The following is a 26872-nucleotide window of genomic DNA, read 5'->3' on the forward strand; positions in this document are numbered from 1 at the left end:
TGCTGTGTGTGATGATGAGATCTCCCGTCTTATCGTTCAGCTTCAGTCTGTCTCTGAATCTCTCATAAGCATTTCCAGGTATTGACGTCTCATTTGTTTCTCTGTTGATCTTTGCTACGATTGTAATTTTTTTTATTAAACATCCACAGTATCTCCTGATCTGTCTGTAGTTCATTGAGACCAGTATTTAGAGTAACAGATCGTCCCTCCTTCACCACGAGAAACTCCTCTGGAACATCAATCTCTGTTAAACAATACAAACAGAAAACTATTGTATACAGTAAAAAGACTTTTCCAGTCTTTTCCACATAATTACACAAAACAAACATAAACTGTGTTAAAGTTGAGGCCACAATAAAAATTTAAACATGATCATCAGATCATCCTGCAGGTGAAGGGTTTTAAAGTCATGTTTTTTATTACAATGTTCATTTGAGTATAATCTATGTTTTTATACATTTTATTTCTTTTTATGGCTTATATATAATCAATAGTAGAATGTGTATTAGTATAAACAATTATGAATAAAGTGTGTGCTTAAAGGTTTGAAAGATTAAGGGTGAATATTAGAGTGCAGATGGAATTTTCGACAGGATATGGGGGTTGGGATTCAGCAGCTTGAGGGTTTGCACGAGAACTCAGCAGTTTGACCTGAGGTCATCCTGCACATGCAACACGCATACCCATAGAGCACGGGTTTTAAGAAACAAGGTTATGTGGAGACCAGGGGGGAGGAAATATGCTGTTTTGCAGATAGTAAAAGAAGAAGAGTGCGGCCGGAATGAGCACGAGGGGGGTCATCACTCCATGGGACACAAAGAAAGCAGCAAATGTGGAGGCGCTCGGGGGAGGCACAGCTTGAAGAAAGAAGTTACACCCTCTCACATACACACTTTAACTATGTTGTACACTGTTTGAGCGAGGCTGATGCTCTGTGAAGACTCTTTTTTGTCTGAGACAGTCCAGCGCTGAGTTCAACTTAATAAACTTCAACTTTTGTTCATCCGAAGTCCATAAGTCCAATTTTTGAACGCGCAGGACAGCAGATGTCCATCACAGGTCAAGTGCTATATGAAAATAAAACAGTCAGTGAGATTTTTAGATGTTCACTTGAGTGGACTAGTGTGTATTGTTTGTTTTGATCTGAAGAGACAGATAATCATAAGTCTCTGTCATGTCTCTCTGGGCTTACAGCTGAACTCACTGAAGCGTCATGTGTGTCTCTATTGTTTCCTTCTAAATGAAATACATCACCCTCGGTGTGAAAGCAATCATGGTCGCCGTATGGTCGATCCCACCTGAAGTGCTCAAAACTGGTCACTTTAAAGGGCCCTTCAGAATGAAGGATGTGGAAGCGTACAACTGATGAACACTTGGCACCTCATGATTCCTTGCGTGGCGACGGCGCCTCCTTATGGGCACGGGATGATGACGCAGAAGGGCACTTCAAGTTGTTTGATCCCCTACACCCTTTAACCTTAGGGCTTAGGGTTTAGGGATGAGCCCTTCAGAATGGAACGAAGGGTATATGTCCCGTATGAGAAAGGTGTACGGTCCCAGTCACTGGGTTTGGGTTCGTATACCCTGAGGGTTCTTGAGCTCAGCCCTTACACAAAAGCCAGATGAACATCACACATGCATAAAAACATGTGAGCGCAGCTGATCAAAATGAAATTCATGTGTTTTTTTTTCAGTAAGGCTGGAGACTTCAATACAACCAGTGATGATGGTAGTGACCTCTAGGCATGAAAGGGTTAAAGAGTTCAACTCTCACTTCATCTCCTTTACTGTGATCACTGAAGAATTTACACAACAGTGTGACAGAACTTTTAAAAGACTATAAGTGACTGAACACAAAGAGGTTTTGTTTCTCCAGTGTGTTTAATAGTTTTTAATAACTGGATGTAATGTCATTGTTGTACAGCAGGTGATGTTGTGAGCAAAAGAATCAAATTAACATTGAAAACAATTGTTCATGACAAGAAATCTTGTGATGATATCAGAATACATAATTGTTTACGGACATTAAATTCAGATAATGATGACATTAAAAGACTTGAGTTACTCACCTTTAACATGAACTCTGAATCTCTTGTGTCTTGTCTCTGTGTTGTCTCTGATCTTCATCTTATAATCTCCAGAGTCTGAGGTCTTGATGTGTGTGATGATGAGATCTCCCGTCTTATCGTTCAGCTTCAGTCTGTCTCTGAATCTCTCATCAGCATTTCCAGGTATTGACGTCTCATTTGTTTCTCTGTTGATCTTTGCTAAGATTTTACTTTCACCATTAAACATCCACAGTATCACATGATCTGTCTGTAGTTCATTGAGACCAGTTTTTAGAGTAACAGATCCATCCATCGGCACCAGCAAAAGCACCTCTATTAAATAAGTCTCTGTTGAACAACACAAACATAAAAACTATTGTAAACAGTTTAAAAACAAAGTCTTTTCCACATAATTACACAAAATAAACATAAACTGTGTTAAAGTTGAGGCCACAGTAAAAATGTTTAATAGTTTTTAACAACTGGATGAAATGTCATTGTTGTGCAGCAGGTGATGTTGTGAGCAAAACAACAAATAAACATTGAAAACAATTTTTCATAACAATAAATCTTGTGATTATATCAGAACATATAATTGTTTACAGACATTAAATTCAGATAATGATGACATTAAAAGACTTGAGTTACTCACTGTTAACATGAACTCTGAATGTCTTGTATCTTGTCTCTGTCTTGTCTCTGATCTCCATCTTATATTCTCCAGAGTCTGAGGTCTTGCTGTGTGTGATGATGAGATCTCCCGTCTTATCGTTCAGCTTCAGTCTGTCTCTGAAACTCTCATCAGCATTTCCAGGTATTGACGTCTCATTTGTTTCTCTGTTGATCTTTGCTAAGATTGTTCTTTCATCATCAAACATCCACAGTATAGCATGATCTGTCTGTAGTTCATTGAGACCAGTTTTTAGAGTAACAGATCGTCCCTCTAACTGATTTAGATTCTCTACATCTTCTACCCAACAGACAAGAACACAAACAGTGTTTTAAGAACAGATAAACTTATATAACACAGTATTGTTAAATGTGTGCTGTCTATGAATGACTGTAGTTTCTTCAGGATAGAGACATTTGTTATTCATCATTATGTTGATAAATGAGTGTTTGATAAGTAAATATATTCAGTTAGTCTCTCTGTATTTATGAATGACAGTTAATGGCCACAATGTTGTCGGCAACTGTGACAACTATCGATTCGAGTTAGTGTGTCCCAGCACATGCATATTATTTTGCTAAACACTAAAATGTAAATGCATGTCTATAACAAAATCACTACATACTTTAAGTGTGTAGTATACAGTAAGTAATAAAATTGGGACGCAGCAACTGTATAAACCTGGAGGCAGATGTGTTGAGACAAGATGGGACTAATCTCTGCAGGACAGTGGCCCTCCAGGACCAAGTCTGGGTAACCCTGGTTTAAAGTTTCAAACTACACTGAAGATGACGTCACACACAGAAATATCCTTTGAAATAAAGTCAGATGTCTATAAACTTATAACTCATGATGTAAACATGATCAGATATCAAACAGTAATAATACTTTGATTTCATAATCAGGCATTTATTATACAAATATTCCTGGTTGAGCTTGAAGCTGTTTTGTGTAGAATATTGGTCCTCATGAACTCTTGATCACAGATGCTTTGACACTAATCACACAAACACTTACTTTGTAGGACAGTTTAGGGCTTAAAGCAGATATTTGTAATGTTAGTGTGATGTGGTGATGTGTGAATGTTAATGAAGGGGATTATAAGTGTCTGTAACCTTTAAAGAGCCACGAAACACTAAACAACATTTATTTAGATGTAGACAAAGTTGGTTGTGTTGCACACGAGCGGCTGCCTTCTGGTCTCTCTCGTGAAGCCAACACTGACGTGACTTTAATTCCAATTTATCGACTTGCCGCTAGAGACTGACTCCAAAAGAGAGCACAATCTCATTGAGCTTAATGTTAAAATGGGAACTTTACAGCAGGAAAAAACACGTTCTTGTACAAAAAAAGATTTTGGTCTAGATAGCTCACTTTAACCTTCATGAGAACTGTTAGGATGGTGATAATTTTTACAACTCATCCATTTAACTTATATTAAGCTTTAAAATTCTGCAAATTAGATGCGTGGCCACTAGAGTCACAAACCAGGCCCCTCGGCTCTAACCATGTTCCGCCTTTTTGCCCATTCTCCATCATCCAGAAGTGACGCGCTATGGCGACGAGCACCTTCGCCTACTTTAGGCTTCATTTTTACTCTTCACAAACCAACGGTTTAAATACAGCCAGTGATGATGGTAGTGACCTCTAGGCATGAAAGGGTCAAAGAGTTCAACTCTCACTTCATCTCCTTTACTGTGATCACTGAAGAATTTACACAACAGTGTGACAGAACTTTTAAAAGACTATTAGTGACTGAACACAAAGAGGTTTTGTTTCTCCAGTGTGTTTAATAGTTTTTAATAACTGGATGTATTGTCGTTGTTGTACAGCAGGTGATGTTGTGAGCAAAACAACAAATAAGCATGAAAACAATTGTTCATAACAATAAATCTTGTGATTATATCAGAACATATAATTCTCAACAGACATTAAATTCAGATAATGATGACATTAAAAGACTTGAGTTACTCAATATAAACAAGAACACTGAATCTCCTGTGTCTTGTATCTGTGCTGTCTCTGATCTCCATCTTATATACTCCAGCGTCTGAGATCTTGCTGTGTGTGATGATGAGATCTCCTGTCTTATCGTTCAGCTTCAGTCTGTCTCTGAATCTCTCATCAGCATTTCCAGGTATTGACGTCTCATTTGTTTCTCTGTTGATCTTTGCAAAGATTTTACTTTCATCATTAAACATCCAAAGTATCACATGATCTGTCTGTAGTTCATAGAGACCAGTTTGAAAAGTAACAGATCGTCCCTCCTTCACCACCAGAAACTCCTCTGGAACATCAATCTCTGTTGAACAACACAAACACAAAACTATTGTAATGAGCTAAAAAACAAAGACTTTTCCAGTCTTTTCCACATAATTACACAAAACAAACATAAACTGTGTTAAAGTTGAGGACACAATAAAAATATAAATCTTCATACAAAATACAAGATTGTAAAATATGAAAAACAAATGTAACATGATCATCAGATCATCCTGCAGGTCAAGTGCTGTGTGAAAATAAAACAGTCAGTGAGATTTTTAGATGTTCACATGAGTGGACTAGTATGTATTGTTTGTTTTGATCTGAAGAGACAGATAATCATAAGTCCCTGTCATGTCTCTCTGGCCTTACAGCTGAACTCACTGAAGCGTCATGTGTGTCTCTATTGTTTCCTTCTAAATGAAATATATCACCCTCGGTGTGATAACAATCATGGCCGCCATATGGTCGATCCAACCTGAAGTGCTCAAAACTGGTCACTTTAAAGGGCCCTTCAGAATGAAGGATTTGGAAGCGTACAACTGATGAACACTTGGCACCTCATGATTCCTTGCGTGGCGACGGCGCCTCCTTATGGGCACGGGATGATGATGCAGAAGGGCACTTCAAGTTGTTTGGTCCCCTACACCCATACACCCTACCGGCAATGCGAACCAAGCTCCTACTCCGGTCGTACAGGGACCGGATAGCACTTAGCAAAGGGTACCGAATCCCATACCCTCAGAGCACCCGCCACAAGATCACGCGAGGGACACAGTCGAATGCCTTCTCCAAATCAACAAAACACATGTGGATTGGTTGGGCAAACTCCCATGTACCCCCCAGCACCCTGGAGAGGGTATAGAGCTGGTCCAGTGTTCCACGACCGGGACGAAAACCACACTGTTCCTCCTGAATCCGATGTTCTTGTCATGATTCCATCTCTTCTTGTTAGGTAATTCTTGGTCTTGAGGTGGAATCATACAAAATCCTTTGTTTCTCTAGTCTGCGTCATCGTTCCAACCCTCCTGTTTCCTAGTTTGCGTTAATTAGTTTATCCCTTGCACCTGTTCCCTCTTAATTTGCTCCCCTTTGAAACATCCTCGTGTTTTTTGTCCCTTGCTGGTTCATTGTACGTGGTTCGTTGTATGTAGCTCTGCGTATCATACCTTGCTCTGTGTTTACCTTACGTTTTTCGTGTATCCTGTGGCTACGTGTTGTGTACCTTGTCTCCCAAGTTTCTGTGTCAACGTGTCTCGTAAGTCTAGTGTAGTGTTTGCATAAAGTGTTTTATTTCTTAGTCTAGTCAGTCCATGTTCTTGTTTTTGTCATTTAGTTTTCCAGTCTTGTTTTCCCCCTTGTGGGTTTTGTTTTGCCTTTTTTGTTCCTTTTTGTTATATATAATAAATACATTTGTTTACCCCAACGTTTGTGCCCGCCTGCATTTGGGTTCTCCCGCCTTCTCTTTCGTGCCATTACTGTGGCTCAGTGGTGGAGTCGGGAATTCGCCACACCCGAGTTCGATTCCCACTCCAGACTGTACCTGACAGTTCTACCATTTGAGCCTGAGAAGTGTGAACCCGGAGAGTTGGAGCACACCCTCCGGTCCCCCTTCTTAAAAAGAGGGACCACCATCCCCGGTCTGCCAGTCCAAAAGCACTGTCCCTGACCGCCACGCGGTGCTGCAGAGGCGTGTCAGCCAAGACAGCCCCACAACATCCAGAGACTTGAGGTACTCAGGACGGATCTCATCCACCTCCGGTGCCCTGCCACCGAGGAGTTTTTTGACTACCTCAGTGACTTCAGCCCGGGTGATGGACGAGTCCGCCTCCGAGCCCTCAGCCTCTGCTTCCTCAATGGAAGACGTGACAACGGGATTGAGGAGATCCTCAAAGTTTTCCTTCCACAGCCCCATGATATCCCCGGTCGAGGTCAACAGCTGCCCCCCTCCACTGTAAACAGCGTTGGTAGGGCACTGCTACCCCCTCCTGAGGCCCCCTCCTGAGGCGGACGGTTTGGCAGAATCTCTTCGAGGCTGACTGATAGTCCTTCTCCATGGCCTCGCCGAACTCCTCCCAGGCCCGAGTTTTTGCCTCCCCAACCACCCTGAATGCAGTCCGCTTGGCCTTTCGGTACCCGTCAGCTGCCTCGGGAGTCCCACATGCCAGCCAGGCCCAATAGGACTCCTTCTTCAGCTTGACGGCATCCCTTACTTCCGGTGTCCACCACCGGGTTCGGGAATTTCCGCCTCGTCAGGCACCGGAGACCTTACGGCCACAGCTCAGAGTGGCCGCGTTGACAATGGAGGTGGATAACATGGTCCAATCGGACTCAATATCTCCAGACTCCCTTGGGATCTGGTCGAAGCTCTGCCGGAGGTGGAAGTTGAAGATCTCTCTGACAGGGGACTCGGCCAAACGTTCCCAGCAGACCCTCACAGTATGTTTGGGTCTGCCGAGTCTGTCCAGCTTCCTCACCCGCCATCGGATCCAACTCCCCACCAGGTGTTGATCAGTTGACAGCTCTGCCCCTCTCTTCACCCGAGTGTCCAAGACATACGGCCGGAGGACAGATGAAACAACCACAAAGTCAATCATGGACCTCCGGCCAAGGGTGTCCTGGTGCCATGTGCACTGATGGACACCCTTATGCTTGAACATGGTGTTCGTTATGGAAAAGCTGTAACTAGCACAGAAGTCCAATAACAGAACACCACTCTGGTTCAGATCAGGGGGGCCGTTCTCCCAATCACGCCCCTCCAGGTGTTACTGTCGTTGCCCACGTGGGCGCTGAAGTCCACCAGCAGAATGACGGAGTCCCCAGTCGGAACGCTTTCCAGCACCCCTCCCAGAGTCTCCAAGAAGGCCGGGTACTCTACAATGCCGTTTGGCCCATAGGCGCACACGACAGTGAGAGACCTATCCCCGACACGAAGGCGCAGGGAAGCAACCCTCCCGTTCACCGGAGTAAACTCCAACACATGGTGGCTGAGCTGGGGGCTACAAGCAAACCCACACCAGCCGCCGCCTCTCACCATGGGCAACTCCAGAGTGGTGAAGAGTCCTCTCTCTAGAAGTGTGGTTCCAGAGCCTGAGCTGTGCGTAGAGGGGATTCCGACTTCCTCTAGTCGGAATCTCTGAACCTCACGCACAATCTCAGGCTCCTTCCCCGCCAGGGAGGTGACGTTCCATGTCCCTAGAGCTAGATTCCGCAGGGTTTTTGAACCGCTCTTAGTTTGACCCATCTCCAAGGACCTGTTTCCTTGGGAAACCCAACCAGGGGCATGTAGCCCCAGACAACATAGCTCCTAGGGTCTTTCGGGTACTCAAACCCCTCCACCACGGTAAGCTGGTAGTTCAAGGAGGGAACCCTTTCACCTCTAGGAATGAAATGGTTAAAGAGTTCAACTCTCACTTCATCTCCTTTACTGTGATCACTGAAGAATTTACACAACAGTGTGACAGAACTTTTAAGAGAACACAAAGAGGTTTCGTTTCTCCAGTGTGTTTAATAGTTTTCAATAACTGGATGTAATGTCATTGTTGTACAGTAGGTGATGTTGTGAGCAAAACAACAAATAAACATAAAATAATTGTTAATGAAAATAAATCTTATTATTATATCAGAACATATAATTCTTAACAGACATTTAATTGTGATTATGATGAAATAAAAAAACTTGAGTTACTCACCACTGACAATAACACTGAATCTCCTGTATCTTGTCTCTGTGTTGTCTCTGATCTCCATCTTAAAATCTCCAGAGTCTGAGGTCTTGCTGTGTGTGATGATGAGATCTCCCGTCGTATCGTTCAGCTTCAGTCTGTCTCTGAATCTCTCATCAGCATTTCCAGGTATTGACGTCTCATTTGTTTCTCTGTTGATCTTTGCTAAGATTTTACTTTCATTATTAAACATCCACAGTATCTCATGATCTGTCTGTAGTTCATTGAGACCAGTTTTTAGAGTAACAGATCGTCCCTCCGTCACCACCAGAAACTCCTCTGGAACATTAATCTCTGTTAAACAACACAAACAGAAAACTATTGTAATGAGCTAAAAAACAAAGACTTTTCCAGTCTTCTCACATAATTACACAAAACAAACATAAACTTTGTTAAATTTGAGGCCACAATAAAAATGTAAATCTTCATACAAAACACAAGATTGTAAAATATGAAAAACAAATTTAACATGATCATCAGATCATCCTGCAGGTCAAGTGCTATATGAAAATAAAACAGTCAGTGAGATTTTTAGATGTTCACTTGAGTGGACTAGTGTGTATTGTTTGTTTTGATCTGAAGAGACAGATAATCATAAGTCCCTGTCATGTCTCTCTGGGCTTACAGCTGAACTCACTGAAGCGTCTTGTGTGTCTCTATTGTTTCCTTCTAAATGAAATATATCACCCTCGGTGTGAAAACAATCATGGCCGCCATATGGTCGATCCAAACTGAAGTGCTCAAAACTGGTCACTTTAAAGGGCCCTTCAGAATGAAGGATTTGGAAGCGTACAACTGATGAACACTTGGCACCTCATGATTCCTTGCGTGACGACGGCGACTCCTTATGGGCACGGGATGATGACGCAGAAGGGCACTTCAAGTTGTTTGGTCCCCTACACCCTTTAACCTTAGGGCTTAGGGTTTAGGGATGAGCCTTCAGAATGGAACGAAGGGTATATGTCCCGTATGAGAAAGGTGTTCGGTCCCAGTCACTGGGTTTGGGTTCATATACCCTTAGGGTTCTTGAGCTCAGCCCTTACACAAAAACCAGATGAACATCACAGGTGCATAAAAACATGTGAGTGCAGGTGATCAAGATGAATTTCATGTGTTTTATTCAGTAAGGCTGGAGACTTAAATACAACCAGTGATGATGGTAGTGACCTCTAGGCACGAAAGGGTTAAAGAGTTCAACTCTCACTTCATCTCCTTTACTGTGATCACTGAAGAATTTACACAACAGTGTGACAGAACTTTTAAAAGACTATAAGTGACTGAACACAAAGAGGTTTTGTTTCTCCAGTGTGTTTAATAGTTTTCAATAACTGGATGTAATGTCATTGTTGTGCAGCAGGTGATGTTGTGAGCAAAACAACAAATAAACATTGAAAACAATTGTTCATGATAATAAATCTTGTGATTATATCAGAACATATAATAGTTTACAGCCATTAAATTCAGATAATGATGACATTAAAAGACTTGAGTTACTCACCGTAAACATGAACTCTGAATGTCTTGTGTCTTGTCTCTGTGTTGTCTCTGATCTTCATCTTATAATCTCCAGAGTCTGAGATCTTGCTGTGTGTGATGATGAGATCTCCCGTCGTATCGTTCAGCTTCAGTCTGTCTCTGAATCTCTCATCAGCATTTCCAGGTATTGACGTCTCATTTGTTTCTCTGTTGATCTTTGCTAAGATTGGACTTTCATCATTAAACATCCACAGTATCTCCTGATCTGTCTGTAGTTCATTGAGACCAGTTTTTAGAGTAACAGATCGTCACTCAAACCGTTTTAGATTCTCTATATCTTCTACCAAACACACAAGAACATAAACAGTGTTTTAAGAACAGATAGACTTATATAACACAGTATTGTTAAATGTGTGCTGTCTATGAATGACTGCAGTTTCTTCAGTATAGAGACATTTGTTCTTCATCATTATGTTGATAAATGAGTAGTCTCATATAGCCTAACACAGTATACAGAATCATTCATTCATACTTTTTTTTTGGTAGAGAAGAAAATAATAATACTTTGATTTCATAATCTGGCAGTTAAACAGAGTTAAACAAGTTATGACAGAACTTTAAAAGACTATTAGTGACTGAACACAAAGAGGTTTTGTTTCTTCAGTGTGTTTAATAGTTTTTAATAACTGGATGTAATGTCATTGTTGTGCAGCAGGTAATGTTGTGAGCAAAATAACAAATATACATCGAAAACAATTGTTCCTGACAAGACATCTTTTGATTATATCAGAACATATAATTGTTAACAGACATTAAATTCAGATAATGATGACATTAAAAGACTTGAGTTACTCACCACTGACTAAAAAACACGCTCTCCCACCTTAAGAACACAAACAGTGTTTTAATAACAGATAAACTTATATAACACAGTATTGTTAAATGTGTGCTGTCTATGAATGACTGCAGTTTCTTCAGTATAGAGACATTTGTTATTCATCATTATGTTGATAAATGAGTGTTTGATAGTAAATATATTCAGTTAGTCTCTCTGTATTTATGAAACATGGATGAGTGCTGGTGAGTCAAGATCCGAGATCAACTGGGTTATTAGGAGGAGATGCAACTTAAAAAAAAAAAATTAACTGCTGGCTTTTGCCATGTTATAGTTGTCCAGCTTTGAGCTTAATGTTTTTGAGCTGGACCGGTTGCATCCCGTGCTGTGTTCTGTGATTTATCGTCCACCCAAATACAGTAAGGACTTTATAAATGACTTTTCAGATTTTTTGGCTGGGGTTATGCCAAAGGGTTTTAACAGTTCGAGATTTTAATATCCACATTTGTTGTGCCTCAAAGCCATAAGATTTCTTTGGCCTTATTGACTGGATAGAGTTTGTGAATAGCCCTACACATGAGCATGGGCTTACATTAGATCTGATTTTGACCTGTCTCTATGTAAAATAATAATCAAGAGACAGATAACCTACATACACCAGTAAATAGCCTAATCCTGGATTCTATTGTGTTCACAAAATGTATTGTATGTATTTTTTAAATGATTACTTAACAATATTTACAATTGTAAAGAAAAATATGTTCAACATTTTTGGTACAATTTACAAAAGCGATTCACAATATAATAAAAGTGTCGTCATGAATTAAACGTAACAAATGTTAAAATTGCATATAACGGCACACTTACCAACCAGAAGACACATCAGAATGAACGTGCGAACCATTTTCAGTTAGACTACAAATCAATCCAATGCGAATAAAGAGTGCAGTCTGAGGAAAAGCGCTTTTAAACACTGTATTTGTTTATTTTTTGCTGTGACTGACAAAAGAAAGATGTTCAGAAATTAAATGAGCCAATGAGATGTGAGCAGGAATAGACTCCCTTCGCACACACTACACACAGACAGCCACAAACATTGATGACCTTGACTAAAGTTCACACATTGTCAGTAGCAAATTTTACGAAAATAGCAAAACGATATGAAAGAAACATGAAAAGAAGAAGATTGCACCTTTTACTTTCTTATTCTGTAGCTAAAAGACACCATTTCATCCCAAAACAAAGAAGGTTTATACAAACTGTAGAGAATATTGTGCTGTTATGCGGTTCACCGTAACATAAATCCAGTTTATATTTGTATACATCATATTAATTCCATGTTCTCAATACTGCTGTGCAATTCAAATAAAAATGTTAGGCAATGTGTGGTGGCCTCATGTCTCGACTTTGCTTAGGGCCCCCAGAATGGTAAACACGCCCCTGCACATTGTGTGTGTTTTTCATATATTAAACTTTTCCTAAAGCTGTTTGAGTGTGTTTACATCGATGAGATTCATTCGACAATGAACAGATGAGAATAACAGCAGCAAATTGTGATTTGAACATAACACAACGCAAGAACAGTGTTGTGGTGGATTTCAGATGTTAAATCTTGTCTTCATTTAGATCAGTTGCATGCATTCGTGAATCTCTTTGTGGTTTTCTGTATGTTAGATGTGATGTGAGGTCAGTGACTCACTCTTGTTCTGTATATATGAGGATAGATTGATTCTCAGCTGCTGTATGATAATAATGATTTTAGTGTTGAACAGAAACTTCACAGCTCTCTAGTGGACAAACACTGACATGAAAGACAGGAACTTTATAATTTTATTTTAAGTTAAATCCACATTATATATGATTGAGTCATGTTAAATTAAAAAAGCATTGTGTTGTAACTTGATATTGAGATTATTAACACCTCTGTCCTGCTTATCATCGCATCTACAGATATGAAGAAACTGTGTGAATCTCTTGAGATTTCTTATTATAATAGAGTTTAAAAACAGGAGCGTTTTCTCAGTTCAGCTTTAACATGAACACAAATATTTTAAATGTGCACAAAGAGTTTTGTTACACATCCTGGAAGACGCTGCTCTTGATTTTGTTTTTAAATCAGTCTGTGCGTCAGCGAGAGATCAGATGTGGTCTGATGTCTTGAGAACGAAGAAGAAATGTGGTTTTGTCTGAAAGATGGACAAACAGGTTGTGTATGTGTGTGTGTGGGTATGTGGGGGGTGATGGGTTCTTCCTGTCCTGTTTACATATGAACTACACACACTACTACACAACAAACCTAAAGATTAGATTATTTTACCAGTTATTAAAAAGTGAATTAAAAATCACAGCATGTGAACTTCACTTTAATTCAACACTTTATGAGCATTAATAAATCATTATGTATTATTAGTCACCTAGATCCTTCAGAACTCTCTTTCAATGAGTCTGTACTCATTTACACAATCTGCCTATACAGAAGAAGTGTTTCTGGAACAAAATAATCAGTAAACTTGGACCACTTGTCTTCATTTAACAGACACTTTCATCCAAAATGTTTGAACATTGAATGTTGAATGTCAAGAGAGTTTACAGTATGTGGTTTTACTCCTGGGTTTCTATAATTGTTACTCTTGTGTTTATTAGTGAATTATCTTCAAAAAATATTAAGAACATTTATAAAGGGTGAATATGTTGTTTATGTCATTGATAAAATCTTCAGTTATTCTAAAGCTGTATTCTTCAACAACCTGATAAATGTCAGAATGATTAATATGTGATGTTTGTTATAAAACTGTTATTTCTGCTCTCTCGTGAGGTTTTCCTTTAAAATCACAAAACATTTATGAGCAACACAAAGAACCACACATTGTGATTGACATTTTTTATTTATAATGACATGCATTGTGTGTTTAGTATAACATGTTAAAGCAGCTCGAACACAACACCAACATGTGTTTACTGTTAAAACAGCCATTACTAAATAATCAGTTTATCCATTAAAAGACATAAATGATCAGACACAAACACTTTTTTAATAATGTTTATATTTAGCTGATAGTTGTTTAAGTAGTTATTTAAAAAAATACTTTTATTTTTCAATTGAGCTCAACAGCATATGAAGATGATCTTTTAAAGAGGACGGATCATGAGATAGTTAAACTGTAGATGTTGGTGATGTAACAGATGTGATGATGAGCATCTATCAGCTGATCAAACTTCATCTTCTGCTTTAATCACTAAAGTCTTCACAACTGTTGTTAATTCACTTTCTTTAGTTTTCAGTGAATCTGTCAGAAAAGAGAAATGTCAACAATTTGCCACTGAAATAACATTTAGAAATGACATTTACAATATTATTTAAAGGAAATATCATCAATAGAGTTTTACTTCATTCTTACAAGAGTTGTTCTTTCACTCCACTGAAGTACACAAATGAACATTCATTCATTTATTTATTTATTTATTTTGTTAAAGATTTGTGCAGATTAAACAGATTCTGACTGCTAAATATAAATGTTTAAAAGTATACTAAAATAAATATACCATTTGTGACAAATGAAATGACACATTAACTTTTACGTCACAAAACTATACCATTAAATAACTAAATGATAAAAAACTCAGGACAGTGTTTGAACACAAAGTGTAATTAATAATGGTTTAATAATAACAGTTTTACACAAACTTCAGGACTGAAATCTCACTGTAAATGCTTCAACACTGTGTACTTTTGTCTTATCGCCTTTAACACTATTATTTATTTCTCAAGGACTCCTCTCACCCCGCTCATAGACTGTTTACTCTCCTGCCTTCAGGTAGGCGCTTCAGGTGCCTCCGGAAAAGAACCAGCAGACTAGGAAACAGCTTTTTTCCCAGAGCTGTTTCATTATTGAACTCTGCTCCCCACTGATTTCACTACCTCTCATAACTTTAACTTAGTGCTGCTATTACACTGTTTACATTGCACTACAGGGCTGCCATGCATGACTGAACTGTACACACCAGTACTTCATGTATCTGCTCTACCGGACTGTTTACACACACACAGCATCACTTGCACTCTATACTGCTCACTTGCACACAAGGAATATTATACTGAATGCTCATTTGCACTAATGGACTTCTCTCCTACTGGTTCGGCACCACCTTATCTTAAATCGCTAATGCAGACATATGTACCCGCCAGATCCCTACGCTCTGCTAATGAACGACGTCTTTTGGTGCCATCCCATGAAGGTAAAAAATCTCTCTTGCGCACCTTCTCCGGATCTGTTCCACCTATGTGGAATGATCTGCCCACTGCTACAAGATCTGCAGATTCTGTAGCCATCTTTAAGAAACGCCTGAAAACACATCTCTTCCGCCAACATCTGACTGATCTGTTCTGACTCTCTTTTCTTCTCTACTCTTGAAAAAACTCATCTACTGCACTGTAACCTTAATAACTGCATTAACTCATGCACTGCACTGTAACCTTAATAACTTCATTAACTCATCTACTGCACTGTAACCTTAATAACTGCATTAACTCATCTACTGCACTGTGGCCTTAATAACTGCATTAACTCATCTACTGCACTGTAACCTTAATAACTTCATTAACTCATCTACTCCACTGTAACCTTAATAACTTCATTAACTCATCTACTGCACTGTAACCTTAATAACTTCATTAACTCATCTACTGCCCTGTAACCTTAATAACTGCATTAACTCATCTACTGCCCTGTAACCTTAATAACTGCATTAACTCATCTACTGCACTGTGACCTTAATAACTGCATTAACTCATCTACTGCACTGTGACCTTAATAACTGCATTAACTCATCTACTGCCCTGTAACCTTAATAACTGCATTAACTCATCTACTGCACTGTAACCTTAATAACTTCATTAACTCATCTACTGCACTATAACCTTAATAACTTCATTAACTCATCTACTGCACTGTAACCTTAATAACTTCATTAACTCATCTACTGCACTGTAACCTTAATAACTGCATTACCTCATCTACTGCACTGTGACCTTAATAACTGCATTATATTTATATTTATATATTTAGTCATTTAGCAGACGCTTTTATCCAAAGCGACTTACAGTGAACTTATTACAGGGACAATTTCCCTGGAGCAACATGGAGTAAAGTGTCTTGCTCAAGGACACACTGGTGGTGGTTGCTGGGATCGAACCAGCAACCTTTTGATAACCAGTTCAGTGGTTTAACCCACTAGACCACCATTCTCTACTGCACTGTAACCTTAACTTCATTAACTCATCTACTGCACTGTAACCTTAATAACTGTATTAACTCGTCTACTGTCATGAATCTCCTGTGGAGACATGGCGTGGGAACCCAAGTGCAGGCAGACACAGACGGTATGATGTAACAGATATGTTTATTTAACAAATAAACACTAAACAAAACATGCAAAACAAAAACCCACGAGGGGGAAAACAGGACAGGGTAATATATATATATATATATATATATAAGTAAAGACAAAGACACTGACTAATACTAAACTAAGAAAACAAACACTTGAAACGAACACTAAACTACACTTACTTGACACGAGGGAACAGGAACAAGGTAACAGGTATATATGAACAGCTAAGAGCACAAGCATACAGAGACAGGAACATGAACATGTACAAGAACACGATCGTCAAACAATGCACGAGCAACGAGACAAAGACACATGAGGACTCTTTATAGGGAAGGTAATTAACACAAACTAGGAAACAGGAGGGTAGGGAAACAATGACGCAACTCGAGGAGAGTATGGAAGACCGCAAGGGTCAAAAATGTCTCTCCCCACATGAAACCATCAGGCAATGCCACGGCTCCACTTGAGACAGGAATAAAACATGACATGGTAGTGGAACCATGACATCTACTGCACTGTGACCCTAATAACTGCATTAACTCATCTACTGCACTGTAACCTTAATAACTGCATTAACTCATCTACTGCACTGTAACCTTAATAACTGCATTAACTCATCTACTGCCCTGTAACCTTAATAACTGCATTAACTCATCTACTGCACTGTAACCTTAATAACTGCATTAACTCATCTACTGCACTGTAACCTTAATAACTGCATTAACTCATCTACTGCACTGTAACCTTAATAACTGCATTAACTCATCTACTGCACTGTGACCTTAATAACTGCATTAACTCATCTACTGCACTGTGACCTTAATAACTGCATTAACTCATCTACTGCACTGTGACCTTAATAACTGCATTAACTCATCTACTGCACTGTAACCTTAATAACTGCATTAACTCATCTACTGCACTGTAACCTTAATAACTGCATTAACTAATCTACTGCACTGTAACCTTAATAACTGCATTAACTCATCTACTGCACTGTAACCTTAATAACTGCATTAACTCATCTACTGCACTGTGACCTTAATAACTTCATTAACTCATCTACTGTACTGTAACCTTAATAACTTCATTAACTCATCTACTGCACTGTAACCTTAATAACTTCATCAACTCATCTACTGCACTGTGACCTTAATAACTTCATTAACTCATCTACTGCACTGTAACCTTAATAACTTCATTAACTCATCTACTGCACTGTAACCTTAATAACTTCATTAACTCATCTACTGCACTGTGACCTTAATAACTGCATTAACTCATCTACTGCACTGTGACCTTAATAACGTCTAACTCATCTACTGCACTGTGACCTTAATAACTTCATTAACTCATCTATTGCACTGTAACCTTAATAACTTCATTAACTCATCTACTGCACTGTAAGCGTAATAACTTCATTAACTCATCTACTGCACTGTAACCTTAATAACTTCATTAACTCATCTACTGCACTGTAAGCTTAATAACTTCATCAACTCATCTACTGCACTGCAACATTAATAGCTAATGTCTGTAATTAATGCACACTTAAGTCACTTGCACTATTGTATAGTCTAAATTGTTATCTGTTCATAACCACAGTATATAGATATAATGTTCACAGTATATATCCTTCTGTATATATTGTCCCTAGTACATACCGACAGTCATATTGTCATAGAACATTTGTATAGTATTTTCCTAATATTGTATTCTGTATTTATTCACACTGTACATCCTGCACTTGCTAATGGCACTTCTGGTTAGACCTAAACTACATTTCGTTACACTGTACTTGTATATGTGTAATGACAATAAAGTTGAATCTAATCTAATCTAATATTATTCTCAGGTTAGGTAAAGTAAGTCAAGTCCGGCCTTAATTATAAGAATTTTAAACCTCTGCATTTGGTCTGAAGACTTCTTTATGGTATGTTCGTGCTCAAAGTCTAAAAACACTCAAACCTTATGGGCACGGGATGATGACGCAGAAGGGGACTTCAAGTTGTTTGGTCCCCTACACCATTTAACCTTAGGGCTTAGGGCTTTGTCATGGTTTTCCATGGTAGAACCCAATTGCAGGCACAAGACAGACGTGGTAGGGGTAAACAGGGGTATTTAATACAAGACTATCAAAAAAGGCAAAACAAAAACCCACAATGGGGAAAACAAGACAAGATAATATATAAATGAGAACAAGGACACGGACTAACTAAACTAGAAAAATAAAACACTTGACAACACTTGAGTACACTTACTAAGACACAGGGGAAACAAGAACTAGGCAAGACAATGCATCCACATTCAATGACAAAGAACAAGGTATCATGTACAGCTACAAGCACAAGTACAACGTACATACAATGAACAAGCACAGGACAATGAACACGAGGGTGTTTTAAAGGGAGACAAACACAGGATAATTAACAAGGAACAGGTGCTGGGGATTAAGCATTAAGGAAAGGTTAACAAGGAAATGAGAATGGGGGGAAGAATGACGCAGACAGGTGAGAGAGAATATAGAAAACCGGTAGGATCACTATCTCTCCCTCCCCACACAACTTAAGGCTATGCCATGACTGCACTGCAAGACAAGAATAAACATGACATGATAGTGGAACCATGACAGGTTTAGGGATGAGCCCTTCAGAATAGAACGAAGGGTATATGTCCCGTATGAGAAAGGTGTACGGTTCCAGTCACTGGGTTTGGGTTCGTATACCCTGAGGGTTCTTGAGCTCACCCTGGTGTGTTCAGACCAAACGCGAATGGCGCGTCAAGCGCGAGTGATTTACATGTTAAGTCAATGCAAAGACGCGATAGACCTACTTGCGGCGCGAATCGCGCGAATGAGGCGGCGCGAATGACGCGAATTGCGCGAATGAGGCGGCGCGAATGAAGCGAATTGCGCGAATGACGCGAATTGCGCGGATGACGCGAATCGCGCGAATTGAGCGTTCGCGTGATTCGCTCGAGTTGAAAAATCTGAACTTTGGCGAAAATTCGCGCCGCGTTAACCAATCAGTAGCTTGCTCTAGCAGTCAGGTGATTATGATGTTGCGAGGGGACGCAGAAATCTCAACAACAATGGAGGACAAAATCACCGTTGCTTTATGTGGATACCTGGAGCTGTACGATACATCTTACTTTTATCGAAACTGAAATAAAAAGGATTTTGCTTGGAAGAAAGTGAGTGAGGAGGTCGGACAATCTGGCAAGTTGTCAAAAACGATCTTTACACAATTTAAGCAATTTATCTATAATGGAATGGAGCCGGCTGGCAGAGGCCCCTCCCATGACGCGAATTCGCGTCTGCATTTAAGTGAGTTTGACGCGCGAATGAGGCGAATTTGACGCGCGAATGAAGCGAGTAAACTAAAATGTTCAAGCGTCAAAGTACACGCGAATAACGCGATTTATTCGCGCAATTCGCGTTCGGTCTGAACACAACAAAAGCCAGATGAACATCACACGTGCATAAAAACATGTGAGCGCAGGTGATCAAGATGAAATTAATGTGTTTTTTTCAGTAAGGCTGGAGACTTATGTTGTGTTCAGACCGAACGCGAATTGCGCGAATAAATCGCGCTATTCGCGTGTACTTGGACGCTTGAACATTTTAGTTTACTCGCATCATTCGCGCGTCAAATTCGCTTCATTCGCGCGTCAAACTCACTTCAATGCAGACGCGAATTCGCGTCATGGGAGGGGCCTCTGCCAGCCGGCTCCATTCCCTTATAGATAAATTGCTTAAATTGTGTAAAGATCGTTTTTGACAACTTGCCAGATTGTCCGACCTCCTCACTCACTTTCTTCCAAGCAAAATCCTTTTTATTTCAGTTTCGATAAAAGTAAGATGTATCGTACAGCTCCAGGTATCCACATAAAGCAACGGTGATTTTGTCCTCCATTGTTGTTGAGATTTCTGCGTCCCCTCGCAACATCATAATCACCTGACTGCTAGAGCAAGCTACTGATTGGTTAACGCGGCGCGAATTTTCGCCAAAGTTCAGATTTTTCAACTCGAGCGAATCGCGCGAAACGCGCGTATCGCGCGAATCACGCGAACGCGTCATTCGCGCAATTCGCTTCATTCGCGCCGCCTCATTCGCGCAATTCGCGTCATTCGCGCCGCCTCATTCGCGCGATTCGCGCCGCAAGTAGGTCTATCGCGTCTTTGCATTGACTTAACATGTAAATCACTCGCGCTTGACGCGCCATTCGCGTTTGGTCTGAACACACCATTAAATACAACCAGTGATGATGGTAGTGACCTCTAGGCAAGAAAGGGTTAAAGAGTTCAACTCTCACTTCATCTCCTTTACTGTGATCACTGAAGAATTTACACAACAGTGTGACAGAACTTTTAAAAGACTATAAGTGACTGAACACAAAGAGGTTTTGTTTCTCCAGTGTGTTTAATAGTTTTTAATAACTGGATGTAATGTCATTGTTGTACATCAGGTGATGTTGTGAGCAAAATAACAATTAATCACAAAATAATTGTTCATAACATTAGATCTTTGATTATTTCAGAACACATAATTGTTTACAGACATTAAATTCAGATAATGATGACATTAAAAGACTTGAGTTACTCACTCCTGACAGTAACTCTGAATATCTTTTGTATTGCCTCTGTGCTGTCTCTGATCTCCATCTTATAATCTCCAGAGTCTGAGATCTTGCTGTGTGTGATGGTGAGATCTCCCGTCTTATCGTTCAGCTTCAGTCTGTCTCTGAATCTCTCATCAGCATTTCCAGGTATTGACGACTCATTTGTTTCTCTGTTGATCTTTGCTAAGATTGGACTTTCATTATTAAACTTCCACAGTAATCTCCTGATTTGTGTGTAGTTCATTGAGAAAAGTATATAGAGTAACAGATAGTCCCTCCTTCAACAGCACAAACTCCTCTGGAAGATCAATCTCTGTTGAACGACACAAACACAAAACTATTGTAAACAGTTAAGAAACAAAGACTTTTCCACATAATTACACAAAATGAAAAAACAATGTGTATTGAGTTGAGGCAATAATAAAAATGTAAATCTTCATACAAAATACAAAGTTGTAAAATATAAAAAACAAATTCAACATGATCATGTTCAGAGGTTAAATTACTCTTTTGTAAATCAGACTGTCCGAGTTTAATAGTTTTTAATAATTAGATGTAATGTCATTGTTGTACAGCAGGTGATGTTGTGAGCAAAACAACAAATAAACATTAAAAACAATTGTTCATGATAATAAATCTTGTGATATTATCAGAACACATAATTGTTTACGGACATTAAATTCAGATAATGATGACATTAAAAGACTTGAGTTACTCACCCCTGACTTCAACTCTGAATCTCATGTGTCTTGTATCTGTGCTGTCTTTGATCTCCATCTTATAATCTCCAGCGTCTGAGATCTTGCTGTGTGTGATGATGAGATCTCCCGTCGTATCGTTCAGCTTCAGTCTGTCTCTGAATCTCTCATCAGCATTTCCAGGTATTGACGTCTCATTTGTTTCTCTGTTGATCTTTGCTAAGATTTTATTTTCATCATTTAACATCCACAGTATCTCCTGATCTGTCTGTAGTTCATTGAGACCAGTTTGTAAAGTAACAGATCGTCCCTCCGTCACCAGCACAAACTCCTCTGGAACATTAATCTCTGTTGAACGACACAAACACAAAACTATTGTAAACAGCTAAAAAACAAAGACTTTTCCACATAATTACACAAAACAAACATAAACTGTGTTAAAGTTGAGGCCACAATAAAAATGTAAATCTTCATACAAAATACAAGATTGTAAAATATGAAAAACAAATGTAACATGATCATCAGATCATCCTGCAGGTCAAGTGCTATATGAAAATAAAACAGTCAGTGAGATTTTCAGATGTTCACTTGAGTGGACTAGTATGTATTGTTTGTTTTGATCTGAAGAGACAGATAATCATAAGTCTCTGTCATGTCTCTCTGGGCTTACAGCTGAACTCACTGAAGCGTCATGTGTGTCTCTATTGTTTCCTTCTAAATGAAATATATCACCCTCGGTGTTAAAACAATCATGGCCGCCATATGGTCGATCCAACCTGAAGTGCTCAAAACTGGTCACTTTAAAGGGCCCTTCAGAATGAAGGATTTGGAAGCGTACAACTGATGAACACTTGGCACCTCATGATTCCTTGCGTGGCGACGGCGCCTCCTTATGGGCACGGGATGATGACGCAGAAGGGCACTTCAAGTTGTTTGGTCCCCTACACCCTTTAACCTTAGGGCTTAGGGATGAGCCCTTCAGAATGGAACGAAGGGTATATGTCCCGTATGAGAAAGGTGTACGGTCCCAGTCACTGGGTTTGGGTTCATATACCCTGAGGGTTCTTGAGCTCAGCCCTTACACAAAAACCAGATGAACATCACATGTTCATAAAAACATGTGAGCGCAGGTGATCAAGATGAAATTCATGTGTTTTATTCAGTAAGGCTGGAGACTTAAATACAACCAGTGATGATGGTAGTGACCTCTAGGCATGAAAGGGTCAAAGAGTTCAACTCTCACTTCATCTCCTTTACTGTGATCACTGAAGAACTTACACAACAGTGTGACAGAACTTTTAAAAGACTATAAGTGACTGAACACAAAGAGGTTTTGTTTCTCCAGTGTGTTTAATAGTTTTTAATAACTGGATGTAATGTCATTGTTGTACAGCAGGTGATGTTGTGAGCAAAACAACGAATACACATCAAAAACAATTGTTCATAACAATAAATCTTGTGATTATATCAGAACATATAATTTTTTACAGACATTAAATTCAGATAATGATGACATTAAAAGACTTGAGTTACTCACTGTTAACATGAACTCTGAATATCGTGCTTCTTGTATCTGTGCTGTCTTTGATCTCCATCTTATAATCTCCAGAGTCTGAGGTCTTGCAGTGTGTGATGATGAGATCTCCTGTCGTATCGTTCAGCTTCAGTCTGTCTCTGAATCTCTCATCAGCATTTCCAGGTATTGACGTCTCATTTGTTTCTCTGTCGATCTTTGCTAAGATTGTACTTTCATTATTAAACTTCCACAGTATCACATGATCTGTCTGTAGTTCAGTAAGATCAGTCTTTAGAGTAAGAGCACGTCCCACCGTCCATGCATGTTTTTCTAAACGTATAGGTTGACCTTAACACACAAGAACACAAACAGTGTTTTAAGAACAGATAAACTTATATAAGACAGTATTGTTAAATGTGTGCTGTCTATGAATTACTGCAGTTTCTTCAGTATAGAGACATTTGTTCTTCATCATTATGTTGATAAATGAGTGTTTGATAGTAAATATATTCAGTTAGTCACTCTGTATTTATGACTGTAGTTCAGTGTTTCAGTGTCTTATTGTCATTTCAGTGCAGAGACTGGATTACAGTCTGCGTCTACTTTAAACTCAGTCCTGGAGAGCCGGTGTCCTCCTGAGTTTAGTTCCAACCCGTATCAAACACACCTGAAACACTTAATCGAGATCTTACTAGAAATTTGTGGCGTCCCAATCTGCATTCTGTCCGTCCTTTATAGGTTTCGAGAGTAGAATTAGTATGTACCAAATCATAGTATGTTGAAGAGAGTATTCCAAAGATGCCCAGATGATCTAATGCTTCAGCTAGAAATTCAAAGTGCAGAATGATGCTCACACTTACGGATGATATTACCCACAAGTCACGGCGAGTAGGCGGAGTTTAGTGATGCTGCACTGCATTAATAAATTACGTAACTGATGTGTCAATAAATGAATAAATATGACTGGATGTGCAGCAGTGTTTCACGCATTCTGACTTCTTTATATTGTTAAACGTGCAGGCTTCTTGTGCTTAACAAGGTCAACTTGTCAAAAAACGAGTCCCAGCTCTAAAAGGTGCCGGACATGAACCGCACACCAAACTGAGTCATACTGTATGTTTGTGTTTTGTTGACAATGGATGAGCACGTGCTTTAGTTCCAACACCATCCACTCCCACCCCCCGCACGCATCGTGTGTTTATAGGGAATAATTGTAAAGATGTATCTGTCTTTTATAAATGTGATCAAACTAAATACTACAGATATTTGAAGAGCGTGATACTATTCAAGATGAACATGAGATATGCAGAAACTGTCTGATATATGATCAATATGAAATATTGAAAGAATAAATAAATGGAAAGAAGAGCTGTATTTTGTTGTGTGTGACAGTTAATGGCCACAATGTTATCGGCAACTGTGACAACTTCCGATTCGAGTTAGTGTGTCCCAGCACATGCATATTATTTTGCTAAACACTAAAATGTAAATGCATGTCTATAACAAAATCACTACATACTTTAAGTGTGTAGTATACAGTAAGTAATAAAATTGGGACGCAGCAACTGTATAAACCTGGAGGCAGGTGTGTTGAGACAAGATGGGACTAATCTCTGCAGGACAGTGGCCCTCCAGGACCAAGTCTGGGTAACCCTGGTTTATAGTTTCAAACTACACTGAAGATGACGTCACACACAGAAATATCATTTGAAATAAAGTCAGATGTCTATAAACTTATAACTCATGATATAAACATGATCAGATATGAAACAGTAATAATACTTTGATTTGGTAATCAGGCAGTTAAACAGAGTTAAACAAGTTATGACAGAACTTTTAAAAGACTATAAGTGACTGAACACAAAGAGGTTTTGTTTCTCCAGTGTGTTTAATAGTTTTTAATAACTGGATGTAATGTCATTGTTGTACAGCAGGTGATGTTGTGAGCAAAACAACAAATAATCACAAAAGAATTGTTCATAACAATAAATCTTGTGATTATATCAGAACATATAATTGTTTACATACATTAAATTCAGATAATGATGACATTAAAAGACTTGAGTTACTCACCCCTGACTAAAGAACACTCTATCCCACCTGAAGAACACAAACAGTGTTTTAAGAACAGATAAACTTATATAACACAGTATTTTAAAATGTGTGCCGTCCATATCAGTATAGAGACATTTGTGTAGACATTTAATGTTTTTGAGCTGGACCGGTTGCATCCCGTGCTGTGTGCTGTGATTTATCGTCCACCCAAATACAGTAAGGACTTTATTAATGACTTTTCAGATTTTTGGGCTGGGGTTATGGCAAAGGGTTTTAATAGTTGGAGATTTTAATATCCACATTTGTCGTCCCTCAAAGCCATAAGATTTCTTTGGCCTTATTGACTGGATAGAGTTTGTGAATAGCCCTACACATGAGCATGGGCTTACATTAGATCTGATTTTGGTCTGTCTCTATGTAAAATAAAAATTAAAAGACAGATAACCTACGTACACCAGTAAATAGCCTACTCTTGGATTGTATTGTGTTCAAAAGAAATATGGTAATTTTTTAATGATTACTAAACAATATATACAATTGTAAAAAAAATATGTTCGACATTTTTTGTACAATTTACAAAAGCGATTCACAATATAATAAAAGTTTCGTCATGAATTAAACGTAACAAATGTTAAAATTGCATTTACACAACGGCACACTTACCAACCAGAAGACACATCAGAATGAACGTACGAACCATTTTCAGTTAGACTACAAATAAATCCAGTGCGAATAAAGAGTGGAGTCTGAGGAAAAGCGCTTTTAAACACTATATGTAGACGACCAATCAAAAGCGCCAATAGTGAGCACGAGCGCGTGGGAGCACGTATCTAAAACAAATTTGCGGAGTTGGCGGTAATTTCTCATGACTGTGTGAGCTCGACAACCCACACGAAAGTCGATGACTTCGGGTCATTCGCGTGTTTAAACAAGCCTGTGTATTTATTTATTTTTTGCTGTGACTGACAAAAGAAAAATGTTTAGAAATGAATTGAGCCAATGAGATGTGAGCAGGAATAGACTCCCTTCGCACACATTACACACAGACAGCCACAAACATTGATGTCCTTGACTAAAGTTCACATTGTCAATAGAGCTGTTAACCACCACCACGCAAACCACGCAAATGTGTAGGGCCCCGCAACCCTGGGGCCCCCCTAGTGGCTTCAATCGGTCAAATCATTCTGAGAAACTCAGATACACACAATGAAGCGCGCGTATCGAAGCGGTGCTCAAAATCGAAAGAGAGAAAAATAAAATAAATCTAATACAAATTTTACGAAAATAGCAAAACAACATTAAAGAAACATGAAAAGAAGAAGATTGCACCTTTTACTTTCTTATTCTGTAGCTACAAGACACCATTTCATCCCAAAACAAAGAAGGTTTATTCTTAAAACAAACTGTAGAGAATATTGTGCTGTTATGCGGTTCACCGTAACATAAATCCAGTTTATATTTGTATGCATCATATTAATCCATGTTCTCAATACTGTGCAATTCAAAGAAAAATTTTAGGCAATGTGTGGTGGACTCATGTCTCGACTTTGCTTAGGGCCCCAAGAATGGTAAACAC

The 26872-nt window shown here is 39.0% G+C and overlaps 2 protein-coding genes across 4 annotated transcripts; both read right to left on the bottom strand.

Annotated features, from left to right (window-relative positions):
- Nucleotides 1–4488: 4488 nt before the first annotated feature.
- LOC130429395 (uncharacterized) lies at nt 4489–12351 on the bottom strand. 2 transcript variants are annotated; one of them, XM_056757932.1, is made up of 5 exons: nt 11884–12351; nt 11038–11064; nt 10204–10518; nt 8673–8999; nt 4489–5020 (listed from the first exon to the last, which is right to left on the bottom strand). In XM_056757932.1, exons 3-5 carry the CDS (start codon nt 10427–10429, stop codon nt 4686–4688), a joined length of 888 nt encoding a protein of 295 aa, XP_056613910.1. In that variant the 5' UTR covers nt 10430–10518; nt 11038–11064; nt 11884–12351; the 3' UTR covers nt 4489–4685. The 2 variants fall into 2 exon arrangements, with proteins under 2 accessions (XP_056613910.1, XP_056613909.1); XM_056757931.1 differs by having other exon boundaries at nt 10204–10521; nt 11884–12350.
- Nucleotides 12352–13882: 1531 nt separating this feature from the next.
- LOC130430461 (uncharacterized) lies at nt 13883–26165 on the bottom strand. Of its 2 annotated transcripts, XR_008907805.1 has the most exons (6): nt 25960–26165; nt 25315–25341; nt 23263–23589; nt 21747–22073; nt 21013–21340; nt 13883–14303 (listed from the first exon to the last, which is right to left on the bottom strand). XR_008907805.1 is itself a non-coding variant. In XM_056759576.1 (5 exons), the coding sequence occupies exons 1-5, from the start codon at nt 25994–25996 to the stop codon at nt 21231–21233; spliced, it is 828 nt and encodes a 275-aa protein (XP_056615554.1). In that variant the 5' UTR covers nt 25997–26165; the 3' UTR covers nt 20824–21230. The 2 variants fall into 2 exon arrangements, 1 of the variants encoding a protein (XP_056615554.1); XM_056759576.1 differs by lacking the exon at nt 13883–14303 and having other exon boundaries at nt 20824–21340.
- Between the last annotated feature and the right edge of the window lie 707 nt (nt 26166–26872).

This window comes from Triplophysa dalaica, chromosome 10 (assembly GCF_015846415.1).
Source record: "Triplophysa dalaica isolate WHDGS20190420 chromosome 10, ASM1584641v1, whole genome shotgun sequence".
In the NCBI taxonomy this organism is placed as follows: domain Eukaryota; kingdom Metazoa; phylum Chordata; class Actinopteri; order Cypriniformes; family Nemacheilidae; genus Triplophysa; species Triplophysa dalaica.

Excerpts from the sequence above, each read along its gene's own strand:
- LOC130430461 (XM_056759576.1), bottom strand. The coding sequence starts at position 25,996 with ATGGTTCGTACGTTCATTCTGATGTGTCTTCTGGTTG. Across the intron at positions 25,342-25,959 it reads TCTGATGTGTCTTCTGGTTG|GTGGGATAGAGTGTTCTTTA; the intron begins GTAAGTGTGCCG and ends TGTGTTCTTCAG. Across the intron at positions 23,590-25,314 it reads AGAGTGTTCTTTAGTCAGGG|GTCAACCTATACGTTTAGAA; the intron begins GTGAGTAACTCA and ends TTGTGTGTTAAG.
- LOC130429395 (XM_056757932.1), bottom strand. The coding sequence starts at position 10,429 with ATGTTTAATGATGAAAGTCCAATCTTAGCAAAGATCAACAGAGAAACA. Across the intron at positions 9,000-10,203 it reads ATTCAGAGTTCATGTTTACG|AGATTAATGTTCCAGAGGAG; the intron begins GTGAGTAACTCA and ends GTTGTTTAACAG. Across the intron at positions 5,021-8,672 it reads ATTCAGTGTTATTGTCAGTG|AGATTGATGTTCCAGAGGAG; the intron begins GTGAGTAACTCA and ends GTTGTTCAACAG.